Source organism: Diuraphis noxia, unplaced genomic scaffold (assembly GCF_037042655.1).
Source record: "Diuraphis noxia isolate RWA-SAM2 unplaced genomic scaffold, SU_Dnox_SAM2 contig0005, whole genome shotgun sequence".
Taxonomy (NCBI): Eukaryota; Metazoa; Arthropoda; class Insecta; order Hemiptera; family Aphididae; genus Diuraphis; species Diuraphis noxia.
This window is the reverse complement of record NW_028301715.1, coordinates 9,071,249-9,085,215: the sequence shown is the minus strand read 5'-3', so window position 1 is coordinate 9,085,215 and position 13,967 is coordinate 9,071,249. Positions and strand designations below refer to the sequence as shown.

General features: G+C 25.9%; 1 protein-coding gene across 1 annotated transcript in view; it reads right to left on the bottom strand.

Annotated features, from left to right (window-relative positions):
* LOC107169398 (lachesin-like) overlaps nucleotides 1–13,967 on the bottom strand; it is a 138,547-nt gene that overhangs the window by 44,740 nt on the left and 79,840 nt on the right. The window contains exon 7 of the mRNA XM_089228429.1: nucleotides 5,206–5,271. Coding sequence (XP_089084555.1) covers nucleotides 5,206–5,271 — 66 coding nt within the window. The remainder of the gene's footprint in view (nucleotides 1–5,205; nucleotides 5,272–13,967) is intronic.

Here is a 13,967-nt window from a genome sequence, read left to right as displayed (position 1 = left end):
GATAGGTATAGTTTAAAAGGAATGACTTTTAAAGTTTATATTCGGAAATAACTTTGGAAATAATGAGCTATACGTGATGAATGATGATGTTATTTTTAAAATATCCCAATTTTTTTTTTCTTTAAATTGTATGCACATACTATTTAATATCACAAAATTGCTTTTTTTACTTGCAAAGGTGCTATTTCAACACCAACGAAATTTGCGGTCAGATAAATTCATTTTGGGCGTTTAATATCAACGTAAGGGTGAATAGCTCTCGATATAAATGCCCAAGACGATATTCTTGACTTTCATTTTCATAATTGAAAACGATAAAAAAAAAGAAAAAAACGAACTCAAATTTGATAGTTGAGGTTTACTACGCGGGTACTGTAAAATTCAACACTATTGGGAGTAGGTACATCGTCCTCTTAAAGCACGAAAGTTATTCATAATTCTGCTTTTATGCGCTCACGTCAAATATTGTGTCAATATATTTCTTTGTTTACAAAAAAAACGAGTCTATATAGATATAATGTTTGATTATATTGAATCTTGCGAGTACACTTGAGACGGACAAAAATCAATAAGCTAAAAAAAAATAATTATTTTCAAAGATCGTTTAGATAAAAAAAAAACGATACAGGTAAATTAATATATGATTTATGGACAAGAACTATCACAGGACACAGGTACCGCTGTATCTCGGTCGATGTCAAATTGCGTATAATAAAATATACAATTTGTCGGGGGTTTCCCTTTGACGTTTTCCCATATGATCGGTGACAAAAACGAAAACAAGCCGTTTGCGAAGAGGGCGGACAATCTGACTTTGGTCATCGTCAGTCGAGAGCGGTGTAATAGCAGATGTCGGCCGACAAGTCGCATCACATCTTTGTAATCCTTCGTGTGCGCGAAAACGGCGGCGCGGCGGTGCAAGATTTCCACGCTAAACCTTTACTATAAGGTGAGTGCCTGCGTACACCTCACTCGGGCGGACGGCGAAAAATAAAATTATCGCCTACGTCCACCAAGATCGATAGCATCACTCAAACGAGACCGGTGACATATACAATAAGTGTATACCTAGTATTTTTCAAAAACGCTTTGGTAATGTAATAACACAGATGTAAGTACACGTTTAATAATATAGTAATAACAAACGCACGCGTAGTTGTATCGTATACAGAGTGACTCAACAAATTTATACCCCCACCATTTTGTCATTAAGAATTAATTCAAATTTTGGTTTTTTACATTTTTGAACAACAATATTTCCAAGTAGGTGTATACTTAAATTTATTGTACATAGGTACTATTTTAGAAAATGTGTCTATGGCGATATCGACTTGTTTTTTTGCAAATAATCTTTTTTTTTTTTTTTTAAATCGTTACACACATGCCATCGATTTTTCTAAAACAAAATTCTAGTATATTTGTTGAGTTACTCATTTAACGTCTTCGCGTACAAGGATATAGGTAATATAGGTATCCACAATTGTGTGGTCATAGCTTTGGAAGATGTGGGGCCAGGATAATTAGAAAATTATTGTATATTTAATCCGCCAACAAAATAGTATGCTCAAAATATGTTCTCAACAATTTAAATAAATGTTATTGTATTTACTTAAAAAAAAAGTTTATATCATACCAGGACATTACTTAGTGTGTATAAAAAATAATTAAAAATATGCATCCTTCAGAATACTTACAAAAATCAGAATTTGATTGAATTAATTGTTAAAGGAAAATATGGGGTTGAACATGCTTGGTGAATCACACTGTATAATGGTCGTATTCTGCGCTGTATATTCATATCGAAATCCGCAACCAAAAGAGATTTTTCTTTCCATCCCTCTCGTTGCAAATATCAGTCACTGTGTAATTTATTCCGTTTCGAGGTTGTTCTTCGAATTCATATAAAAAAACCATATCTTTTACCGGGTTTTCCTTGAAGAAATCGATCATATATTGTTCTGTTTACGAATCATTTCTCGGGTTTACTTTATTATTATTATCTAACATAATATTGCTATATTACTCTATAGATAATTGGTTTTAAATTAATTTCTACAGTTATCATCGGTAAAAAATATTGATTTTTTTATTATTACAATAATAATAATAATGCAATGTTTATATTCAGTTTTTTATTCTTAATCAAGTGAAGTAATACTGAAATTGAATTATTTATTTAAATTGGTTACGCAATAGAACAGTTATTCAAAAATTAATTTCATGTAAAATAATAATAATAATTACCACCTATCGTTATAAAAATAATAAATATGAACAATTGTATTAGTATTTTATTAGTCTAATCTGTTTTTATATTTTTTTTATCTATATAATTATAAATGTAAATATATTATAATTAATTTTTTATGGTTAAAAAAAATAATATAATATATTGATGAAATCATTCACGATTTTATTTTCGTTAGAATCCATTAGAATGTGTTTAAATTGGCCTTTTTGCAATTACCAATCCCTCTTTTTAATTATTAATTTTTTTAGCGTGTATAATTTAACATAAAATTGTGATCCATCAATTCGTAAAAGGTATTTTATGTATAACAACGTCGACATTCTATTACATTGAGCTGAACATTTTATTCGAGTCTCTTGTTTCGAATATCAGTGCACACTTTAGACATAGGTGTACTAATACTACCAACCTATAAATCATATTTAAATTTTATACGGGATTCAGTTGTTATTTTTGCTCAAATTTTTAAACCCCATAAAACGTGATCCTTTCACTTTAAATAAGACGCGCGTGTGAGAAATCAATAAGGATGTTTTTTTTTTAAAGAAACCCCTCTTTTTATAAGTTGCTAAAACGGTCGTCTGAAGATTTTAAGCAATTAAACATAATATTTTACTAATGTCTGAAACAATTACTTTGAAGACGCAAAATATTACGTTAAACAACACGTAACAACTTACAGATGACGTTTTGAAATTATGAACAAATTAAAAATAAAATTATAAAAATTTTAAAAATATATGCAAAATGTATTCTAATCTCTTTTCAAATCTGGACTGTCTAGTCTAATAAAATTGAAAAATGATATATATTTTTAACTACGAAATTCGTAGTCTGCACATTTTCAAGACTTAAGGTAAAATGAAATTCTCAAACAATGTAAAATGTCAAAAACAGCTAAAACATTTTGAAAATGGTCTAATAACTTAAAAATGGACAATGGTAGCATTAAGTTTTAAGTAATATTTGTGGAAACTATGTTTATTTTCAATAACTGGACATAAAAAAATAATTGTGAGTAAAACGGAATATATTTTATGATTTAACAATTTTTGACTAATCAGTTAATTAATTTTTTTTTTTTGTTATTTAAAAAGGAATAACAAAAAAATAAAATAAAAAACCGGGTTTTGTTAAAAGCAGGTGTATATAAATATTTCGGTTTACCCACAATTATTAACTTGAATTTTCCTCTCCCTATATATACTAACAGAAGATACAATTCGTTATCAGTCACCCATCAACGTTACAGACGAGAGTACATTTTCACTCGCGCGTTACACCAGACACTCACAAGAAATGAAAAAAAAAAAAATATATTAATACTCACATAATTGCAAGACCATTAAATTCCTCACTCTACTCAGTATTTAAAATATACTTGTATTATGAAGAATTTTGTCAAAATGAGTACTCGTATAAGGAAAAATATGTAGGTTTGGAATTTTTTTACCGTGGAGGTTGATTTCATTCAATAAATTTGTACGTTAAATATTGTTTCTTTTTCCTAAATAACATATTATATTATTTATCGAGTTTTTGAAACGGTTGAAGTTTAAAACTATTTAATATGGTAAAAAGCTATTTGTAAAAATCGTCTAAAAAAAATTAAATATGTGAACCATTTGTACATGATAAAATTTAACATCAACTTAGACTATTCCGGTACGTACTAGGAATCTAAAGTCAAGATGAATTTCATCACCATAAAAACAAATGTTTAATTAATAGTAATATCACAAAATAACCTAAATAAATGAGAACTCGAAAATCAATAGAAAATGTTCATTGTATCAGTATGACCAAAATATTAAAACAATTAAAAAATATTCTCTCTTGCTTCTACAGAAAATAGAAATTGATTCTAAACATTTTTGATGTCATTATTGTAAACATAATTAATAAAATAAAATAATTTACGATGCTTAGTATACTTATCAATAAGTTTTACCATTGAATATTATCATTGTACAGTATACATTGATTCTCTTAAAGGCTTAGAAGATCTATCCTCCATAAGAATTCATGTATCGATTGTAACTAATGCTAGACAACTGATCTTCTGGTTTTTCTGTGACACTTCTTAACGATTTATCAAACATAACAGTTTAATTATCGTCTATCGAATTGTTTAATGTCAATATAATAATAATAATAATAATAATAATGTAACCCTCAAGAGAAAAGGACGATGCCTATAAAATCTCTTAACTCATATTGTTATTGTAATAGACCATTTTTTTTTTGGGGGGGGGGGGGTGAGGAAGGGGTAGCGAATGCCAGTACGCCATTACGTTTACCCGTATAATTATCAATATGATTCTCTGATGTATGGTTAAACGGATGTGTTGTAGTGGCTCTACACTTGGACACATAATAATAGTGTTTTGGCCATTTAAATTTCTGAGTTAAGCAGTTAACAGTGCAAGTCGTATAGCAAATTCTCTACGTTTAAAATAATTTATAGTACCTAACCCGCTTCACAGTACACTACAATTAGTACAATTACCTATTAGGTATACTATAATAATAATATACAATATAGTATATGATTATGTCAGTATGCATTGTTTTTGTTCCAATTAATTGCATTAAATTTTGCGAAATTAAAAGCAATAAAACATGTAATCACCAAGTACGGGTAAAAAATTACATAAAATATATTGAAATGTGATCAATTAAATTCACGACTAATATATTTATACAACGTGGAACATAACGATGTAGAATATTTCATAAATGATATAATAATTGTAACAGTTTTCTATGTTCAAAAACTGTGTAGGTATGCACTTACACGATACTTGCAGATACTTCTCGCCTTTGATTATTTATAATTCTCGAGTTAAAGCATAAAAAACTATAAAAATGGTCATAAACCCCTTAATAACAAACCTAACCGAATGTAAAAAAAAGTTAAAGAAATTACATACTATTTCAATTAAACGACTTACCGATATGTGCTGCTCCGTTCAGTAATCCTGACGTACTTTTTGGATTTTGAAACGGTCTTGGAATTTCTGAAAATAATAATGAACGACGATATTATAGAAATAGGAAATAAGAACAGTTTTTTAAATATATATAGTAAAGGATAATAATTGATGTAAGTTATGAGATTTTTTTTTAAATTAATTAATATTATTTTTTTAAACAAGTAGGTATAATACGTTTTTCTACTATTTGGTTTATAATATTTATTAGATTGGCATCATCACAATGACACAACATAATAACAAACAAGATGTAAATAATTTTAATATTAAAATATCTATTATAGGCTTAGTTAATATGATATAATAAATTAAGACCTGGGAGTAATAATAATAATTATCATAATAATAATATTTATTTTCAACGATACAGTATATATATAATATTAACAAAAATATGATTTAAAAATTGCAGTACCCTCTATAAGCGAAGCTTGTACTGGGGGCATAGTTCGTATCGTTTAAAGTGAATACATAAGGATAAATATTGAACAGTTATTAATTTAAAAACAAAACAAATACATTTAAATAAGGGTTTAACTTAATTAACAATAAAAAAACAAAAAACAAAAACAATTATTATTTAAATTATTAAATTACAGACTAGTTAAATCTAAATGTTTTACTTATATAATTTTTAAATCATAAACATTTTTAATGTCATTAATATTGATATTTAGTGAACGACATAGTTTCAATCCCGTATACAACACGCTATGTTGACCAAATACTTTATTAAGGTTAGGTAGAAGTATATTAATATTTTGTTTGTATCTTGTATTCTTGTGACTTGTATTGTGCTTGTGATCTAGCAATGTTATTAAATTTTTATATTTTAACAGATTGACAAGCACAGATAGTTTATAAATACATTTTAAATGTTTTACGTTAACTAACTTATAAATTAAAGAGGTACTAGTTTACATGGGTAGATTCAGTAAAAATTTGATAATTCAGTTAATAGTAATTTAAGTCTAGATTAATCATTATTTGCGGCTCCACCTTCAAATGGAAATACCATAAGAATAAATTGATTGAACTATTGCTAGAAAAATCATTTTTTTATAATAATTGTTAAATAATAATATTATATTTTTTATTTGTTATTTTTCCTTTTCATCATTATATATATCAAAAATAATTATATTGCAATATTTTAAAATGTATTGTAAATTGTACCATAACGTAGAATATTTAAATATGTTAGCTAATAACCTTAGTTGTTGAGGCTTTCAAGTAATAAAAAATAAATAATTGTTAAATATTTAGCTAACTTCTTTAAAGAAGTAAAAGAATTTACGTAAAGTATTATTAATATGACTTTCCCATTTAAATCTATAGTCGATAATCATCCCAAGATATTTAATTTAATTTATCTTTTTGAGTGTAATACATTTAGAAGTACAAGTTGTACTAAAATTATAATTACATTTTAACGAATGTACAATAATGTTGTTTATTAAAAAGATATTCGATGTTTGCTGTTCAAAACAAATATATTAAGATTTAATTTTAATTTATTTTTACAAAACCAAGTGTGGATAGTATTTAATAATTTATTAGCTTTGGAATATAGTATATCAATATTGTTGATTTGGATAATAAAATAGCTGTATCGTCAGCAAAGCTTAGTATTACTACAGAACCTAATTTTTTTTTTTTTTTATTAAAGAAATTTAAAGAAATAACCCTCGGCAACTTGGCCATTGGGATAAGATACATTTTTTTTTTTTTTTTTGAAAAGTGTTACATAATAATAATAGAAAAGGTTTAAAATGTATTATATATTAAGAGATTCAATAGAAAAGTCATTACATTTAACATTTTGTGTTCTACCACACAAAAAAGATCTGAATAGATTAGGTATTTGAAACTCTTTGAATTCCAGAATTTTCTAATTTCCTTAGTAATAACCCGTGATTTACACAATCGAATTCTTTTTACACATCCAAAATATACTCATTACTTTAAAATTATTATCATTATTTTGTCTAATTATTTGTGTCTTATTTATCAACTCGAAAAATAGCATTATTTGTAGACAAACCAGTTTCTAAAACCAAATTGCGAATCTGAAAAAAAAAGATTTTTTCAAGGTAATCAAGTACCCTGACTTTTATACACTTTTCGAATATTTTAGACAAAGTTAATGATAATGATATGGGACGGTAATTTCCGCATGACAATTTATCTCCTACTTTGTATAAAGGTAAAAATATACATTTTTTTAATGTTGCAGGGTATTTACCGTTGATGATGAATGATTAAAAATAATGGATAAAGGTAAAGCAATGGAATTCGAAAAATGTTTGAGTAAAAATTTGTCTGATTAATTTTAAAATAAGAATTATAATTTTAGATTCTGAGCTGAGCTAAGAATGTATTGATTTTATCATGTTGTGTGTTTTTTTATGTGTCTTTCATCACTTTTTGAGGCAGTAAAAGTGATTTTTGACTTCAGTACCTTGTTCGATCAGAAAATGAATCTAGTTGGTACATTGGGGGGAGGGGGGGAGTCCTAATAATTATTGGGATAAACAAACTAAAAATTAAGCAAAAAACGGGAGTTTTTACGCACAATCAATTTTCGATAAAGTCGATTTTGGTTTTTGATGTTACTTTAAAACAAATGACCATCGACACTTGAAATTTTCACCAAATGTTTATGTAAGTATATTCTATCCACCATGCAATTTAAAAAAAATGTGGACTTAAGTTGAACTATTTATAGTCATATACAATTTTCGATCATTATTAGTTTTTTTTTTAAATTAATATCCATACAAATTTATTTGTTGGGTAGAAAATCTTGAAAATTTAATGCAAGGCTCCTAACATATGGTTACAATAGCAGTTGAAAAATAAAAGAAATACATAGTCACAATTTTTTTTTTTTAAAGCATTCAAAGTTTGAATTTCGACAAAAAGCGTAAAAATAAAAAAAAAATCGAAAAATTATTTTGAACTAGAAATTCATAAAAAATGTTATTTTTAAATCTAAGATTTGAAAATTTAGTATAAGATTCCTTAAAGGTTTTCAATCTTTATGATAAAAAATATGTCCACTAGAAATTAAAATTAAATTTTAATGAGCGTTTGAAATTTAAATTTTTACAACATCGGATTTTCACTGGATTTCTCATTTAGAGATTTTTTTATTTTGGTGTAACTCTAAAACAAATGACCGCAGATACTTGAAATTTTTCTCTGAATGTTTATATCGGCATTTTTTTGCTATATTTGATAAAATTTTAAAAATATTTTGATTTGTTTTGAGCTACAGTTTACTGACATTTTAATTTTTCAACTTTTTTAGTTAAATTTTTAATAAACTATAATAATATATCCTAGACAGATAAGCCGTCTCCTCTCAGAGTTGTTTTTCGTATACAATGATATAATATCATTGGATTCAAATTTAATTCCATAAATTGCAGTAACCCACTTGTAACCTACTGTACAGCATAGCGACATCCATGACTTACCCGCTTTTTTAATTTTACCTATAAGTTTAGTAATTTCATCAATGTCAATTTGTTTTAGAAATATATTGTCATTAATACCAGGGTAATTTCCAGGCAGTAAAGTATTTGTATTTATATGTTATATATCTAAGTTTTTACCTACATTAATGAAAAAATCATTAAATTCATTACAGATATCAATTTTAGATTCTGTAACAATACCAACTTTATTTCTCATCTTATTAATTTTATTAACAATTTGGTTTGGCTTACTAGTGACCTCATTTATTATATTCCAAATTAATTTACTATTAGATTGAGCATGCTGTAATCTATTTTGATAATATAGTTGTCTAGATAGACGTACAAGTTTATTTAATATGTTTCTATACAAATTGTTGGATTTCTTAAATCTAATATCAAAAGGTCTGGATCTCAATTTAATATATAATTTCTCCGTATTTCTAATAGAAGTTACAATACCAGTAGTAATTCAATCCTTAAGTTTCTGCATATTTTTAGATTTATTAATCTTATACTTAAAAATGGTAGAGTAATTAACTTATTTTCGAGTTAAAGACTTCTATCATATCATCTACGTTATCATGATTCAAACAAGTATACCAATTTTCAGTTCGAATTAATAAATTAATGTGATTGATGTCAATCTTATTTACAATTAATAAATTGTTACGAGTAATTACGAGTAATTTCATTATTATTAATGTTGGATAAAATCAAAATTGTGGGATAATGGTCAGTTATATCATACCTTAAAATATTAGATAGTAACTGTATTAGAATAAATGTTTTTAATAAAAATATGATCAATGCAAGTTTTTGAATGATTAGTTACTCTAAATAATAATTGTTAATACAAGGCAAAAATCAATTTTTAGCCGTAATATTTAAATATTCATTGCTAGAATTAGTGTTTCTCATTATATTAATATTTATGTCTCCACAAATAATACTTTTATAGCGTATATTAATTTGAGGTAAAATTAAGAGTACGTAACAGTGGAATTTGTTGTCTTACCAGTGCGTAATATAGCATATGTACGCTAAGCAGAACACTTGTAGCTCCTTTAGTTTAAAAATTACAGTGAATCGACCTATTATGAAACTTGATGGTAAGAACATTATCTGTGTTTGTACGTTGGTTTTTTATGATAATTCAATTTTTAAGTGAGTTATGAGCATTTTTAATGTACTGTATATTATACGATATGCTCATAACTCGCTTAAAAATTGAATTATCATAAAAAACCAAAGTACAAACACAGATAATGTTCTTACCATCAAGTTTCATAATAGGTCGATTCACTGTAATTTTTAAACTAAAGGAGCACAAGTGTTCTGTTGAGCGTAAATTTGCTATATTACGCACTGGTAAGACGGAGACAACAAATTCCACTGTTACGTACTCTTAAGTCTAAACACTCTAAACCTTTGAGAAATAATTCCAAGTTATCATTTCTATAAACACAGATAAGTGAAAATACTAACTTGTCTATTTAAAATATAAGTTGTATTGAATTACAGTTTGATATGATTTGTTTTACAATTTGTAAAAATGTAATGGATTGTCTAATTAAGACTGTAACACCATCGTTTTTGTTAAAAAATCCTTAAAGAATTTATAGTTATAAAACCATTTAACTTAAATTGATAGTCATTTAAAAGCAATGTTTCACATACTAAAATAACATCAAAATAATTTTCAACTGAGCCTAATAAAATTGCTAGATCATTAAAACATTAAAATGAGCACTAATTCTACTGATGTTGATTCGAAATATAGAAAATTCACCTTTATATGGAATGATATTATTTATAGAATCTACATAAGTAAATTTGACATTATTTAATTTTAAAAGGTGATCAATATTAGATAAGTTAGAATTCATATTTAAAATAAGGAATGTGATGTATACAAATTGTAATAATATATATACATATATACTAACTATAAATTGATAATGTCTTGAGGCGATTTAATTTTTATAATTTTTGTATTTTCATTTTTTCTCACGAGAATATCTGCATCGGACAACCAGACAAATTTGTAATCTTTTTCTTGATAAAAAAGTGTTCTTTTTAATTTCGTAAGACATCCATTGACATAAATATTTTCTTTCTGCCAACTGTTACATATTTTAACAGTAGTTAATTTGACAGACCTCACGTTACGAATTAAATTTTTCCTCATGTCACGAGTGGCTAACTTAACAACTATAATACTGCGTTTAGATATAAATGAGTTAATTCTGTAGGCCTCAAGTAACTATATTAATTTCCGTATTCGTTTTCTTCCCAATTTCTTCAACGACAAACTTACAGTTTTCATTTATAGTCTATTAGGTATTCCAGTTATATCAAAACTGTTATACCTAAATTAAATTATTCGATTTCATCGATTTTATATTTTAGCGTAACAACTTCCTCAGATAAGCGGTTATTCTCTAATTTAATCTTATCATTTTCAATTTTAAGATTTTTTAATTCTATATTATTATAATAATGTTATCGAGTTTGGCACTAAAGCTGTCGCATTGCGTACTCATAAACGGTACAGAATTCATAAGTTCCTCAATATTATTTTCTAAGTGTGTTTCGGGTTTTCTATTCTGGTTAATCGATTTTGGAGAATTTCGTTTAATAACTAGGCAGTTTTCACAGGTGAATCTAGCTTTCGTATTGCTAGTAATTCTCATGATTATATGTTCCGAATACCCTGCACAATAATAATGAGCAATAACTTTACATATCAAACATTCCAGTATACCTACACTTTTTTCTAAATCCGTACGGAATTTTCAACACGCAGATGACATATTTTACGTAGTTATAAATGTAATTTTAAAATGATGATAACCACTTGACTAAGGCGCGTATGAAATAAAACAGCGATAACGAAGCACAACGAAATAACATCTATCCGTGACAAACGCTGGACAAGAACTGACAAGAGTAAAAAATAAGACTTCTCCAATGAATAAAATTTTTCATAAAGCACTTAAAAATAAGTAAAAAACATATTAAGATCAATTTTCGTAGTAGTAGCCAGTGAAAAATTTGGGGCAACAACGAGATAAGTTCATGTTTGAAATCGTTCAAGTTGAGCATTTTAAAATTCGTTTTCGCGTTGGTACCATAGTAAATATAATTAACAGAATGTGTGATAACTCAGAAGAAAATAATCGGGTTTGTAAGTGGTAAGTTGTTGTACCAATATAAAAATTAGGAAAACTATTTCTTGGAAATGCAAATTTTGGAAATATTGTGACTTATATTGTTGTTGCCCCAAGGTATTCAAATGTCAAAATCGAATATGTATCATCTCAAAACCAAAAGATATAAAAATAATGAAAGTGAAATCAATTTAACGTTAATTCCACATACATACAACACAATTATAATTGTTTGACTATAAAGCAACTAAGTAAGATCTAGTAACTAGAAAAATATGAATAATCACCATAGTACATATTCTATTAATGATCATGTATAGGTATACAACGTTTTATTAATTTGACATTTATGAACTCTTAAGTAATCGAAAGAAAAATAAGAAGTAATCATATTCAGTTCACGGACATACCAGTAAAAACGAAAAGCTTACCTCCAATTCAGAATAAAAACGGTACTAAGAATGATGAAATAAATTCAAACCACGTCGATAAAGATTACGTAGATCGTCAAAATTCTAATGTGAATAGTGAATTACCTATTCAATTAAGAAGTAAGTAATATTAATATTAATTTAATTCCCAACGATATAAGATGGAAATCACCGTTTTCAGGACCAATTAAAAATTAATAATTGTATTTCAAAACTTTATCATTCAAAGAAGTTCTAATAAGGTGCGAGGCCTTTTGAAATGTTGGTCAAAAAGTAAACATAAATTGTTTTTAGATAATTCATTAAATTTTAATTCTGAGAATAAGTACCTAGGTTCTTTAAACACTGCAGATATATAAAAATAATTTAATATTGTGAAGAGTAAGCACATTTTTAAATATATTATTTACTTCAATTGTTAGAATAAACATAATTTGCCTTATAATAATATATTCGTACACATTTATACACAAATAACATAAAATAATATTTATTATTAATATCAAAATATTTAAATGAGTAATATGTTTAACAAAAAAAAATCATAAAAATATATTAATTTGATATTTTAACATTTATTAAAAATAATTATTTTTAATTATTTTCACGAAAACTTTGTCATCTTTTCAGGCATTAAAATTTTCAATTTATTTTATGTTTACTTTTTGTTTATGATTTACCAATACAAAAACAATTTATTTAAAAAAAAAATTTATGAGTAGGTATTGTGTTGATGTTTATCCTATATTTATTTTATTTTCATAATCAATTAAATTGTGTGCAAATAATATTAAATTGTGAAGTGTGTTTTGGATTTTTACAAGTTTTTATTCATTATTTTTAAAGTTTTAAAGTATGACTATCACGCTTTCTCAGTTATTATTTTATAATAGTGAAGTTTATACAAAGCTCTTGAAATCCGTACACTCATTTTTAACAAAATACATTTAGCTTGATTTAAGTTACTATATATTTTGAATCGAATACTATCAACAATAAATTCTAATTTGAAATTTTTATTTTTCGGTTCATCCCAAGTCCATATTTGAAATTCTATGGAGACTGTCATTTAAATATATGAGAATAAAAGATTTATTAGAACTTATGTCATAAACTCTTAGATACTATATTTATATAATACATAAATGCTTCTTTTGTAGTTTGAAACTGATATAGAAAGTTTAAAAATTGATGTGCCCTTTGTAGAATACGAATGTGAATTGCACTATGTTTTTATAACACTTCAAAAACATCATTTATGTTTTATAACATTTTATTTTTTTTCGGTTTCTTTTGGGTTAAGTTTGTATTATATATTTGTGTATACTAATAATAGTGTATTTTAATGTGATTTTTATGACATACCTCTAAATTATTTTTAAAATAAAAACAATACTTTATGCCAGTTTGTATACTATGAACAATTATTAAACATATTTAAATGAATAAATAGTAAGCCAGTTTGTATATTAAACATTATTAAGTGGCCTACGATTGGACCATTTAAATTTTAGTAAATCATCAATTTAATCATTTTTTTATGTGACCCTGCGTATAATGTTATGTATACTATATTTATGATATATTTTAAAGCTACAAAATCTTATACCATTACACAATTCTATGAAATTATA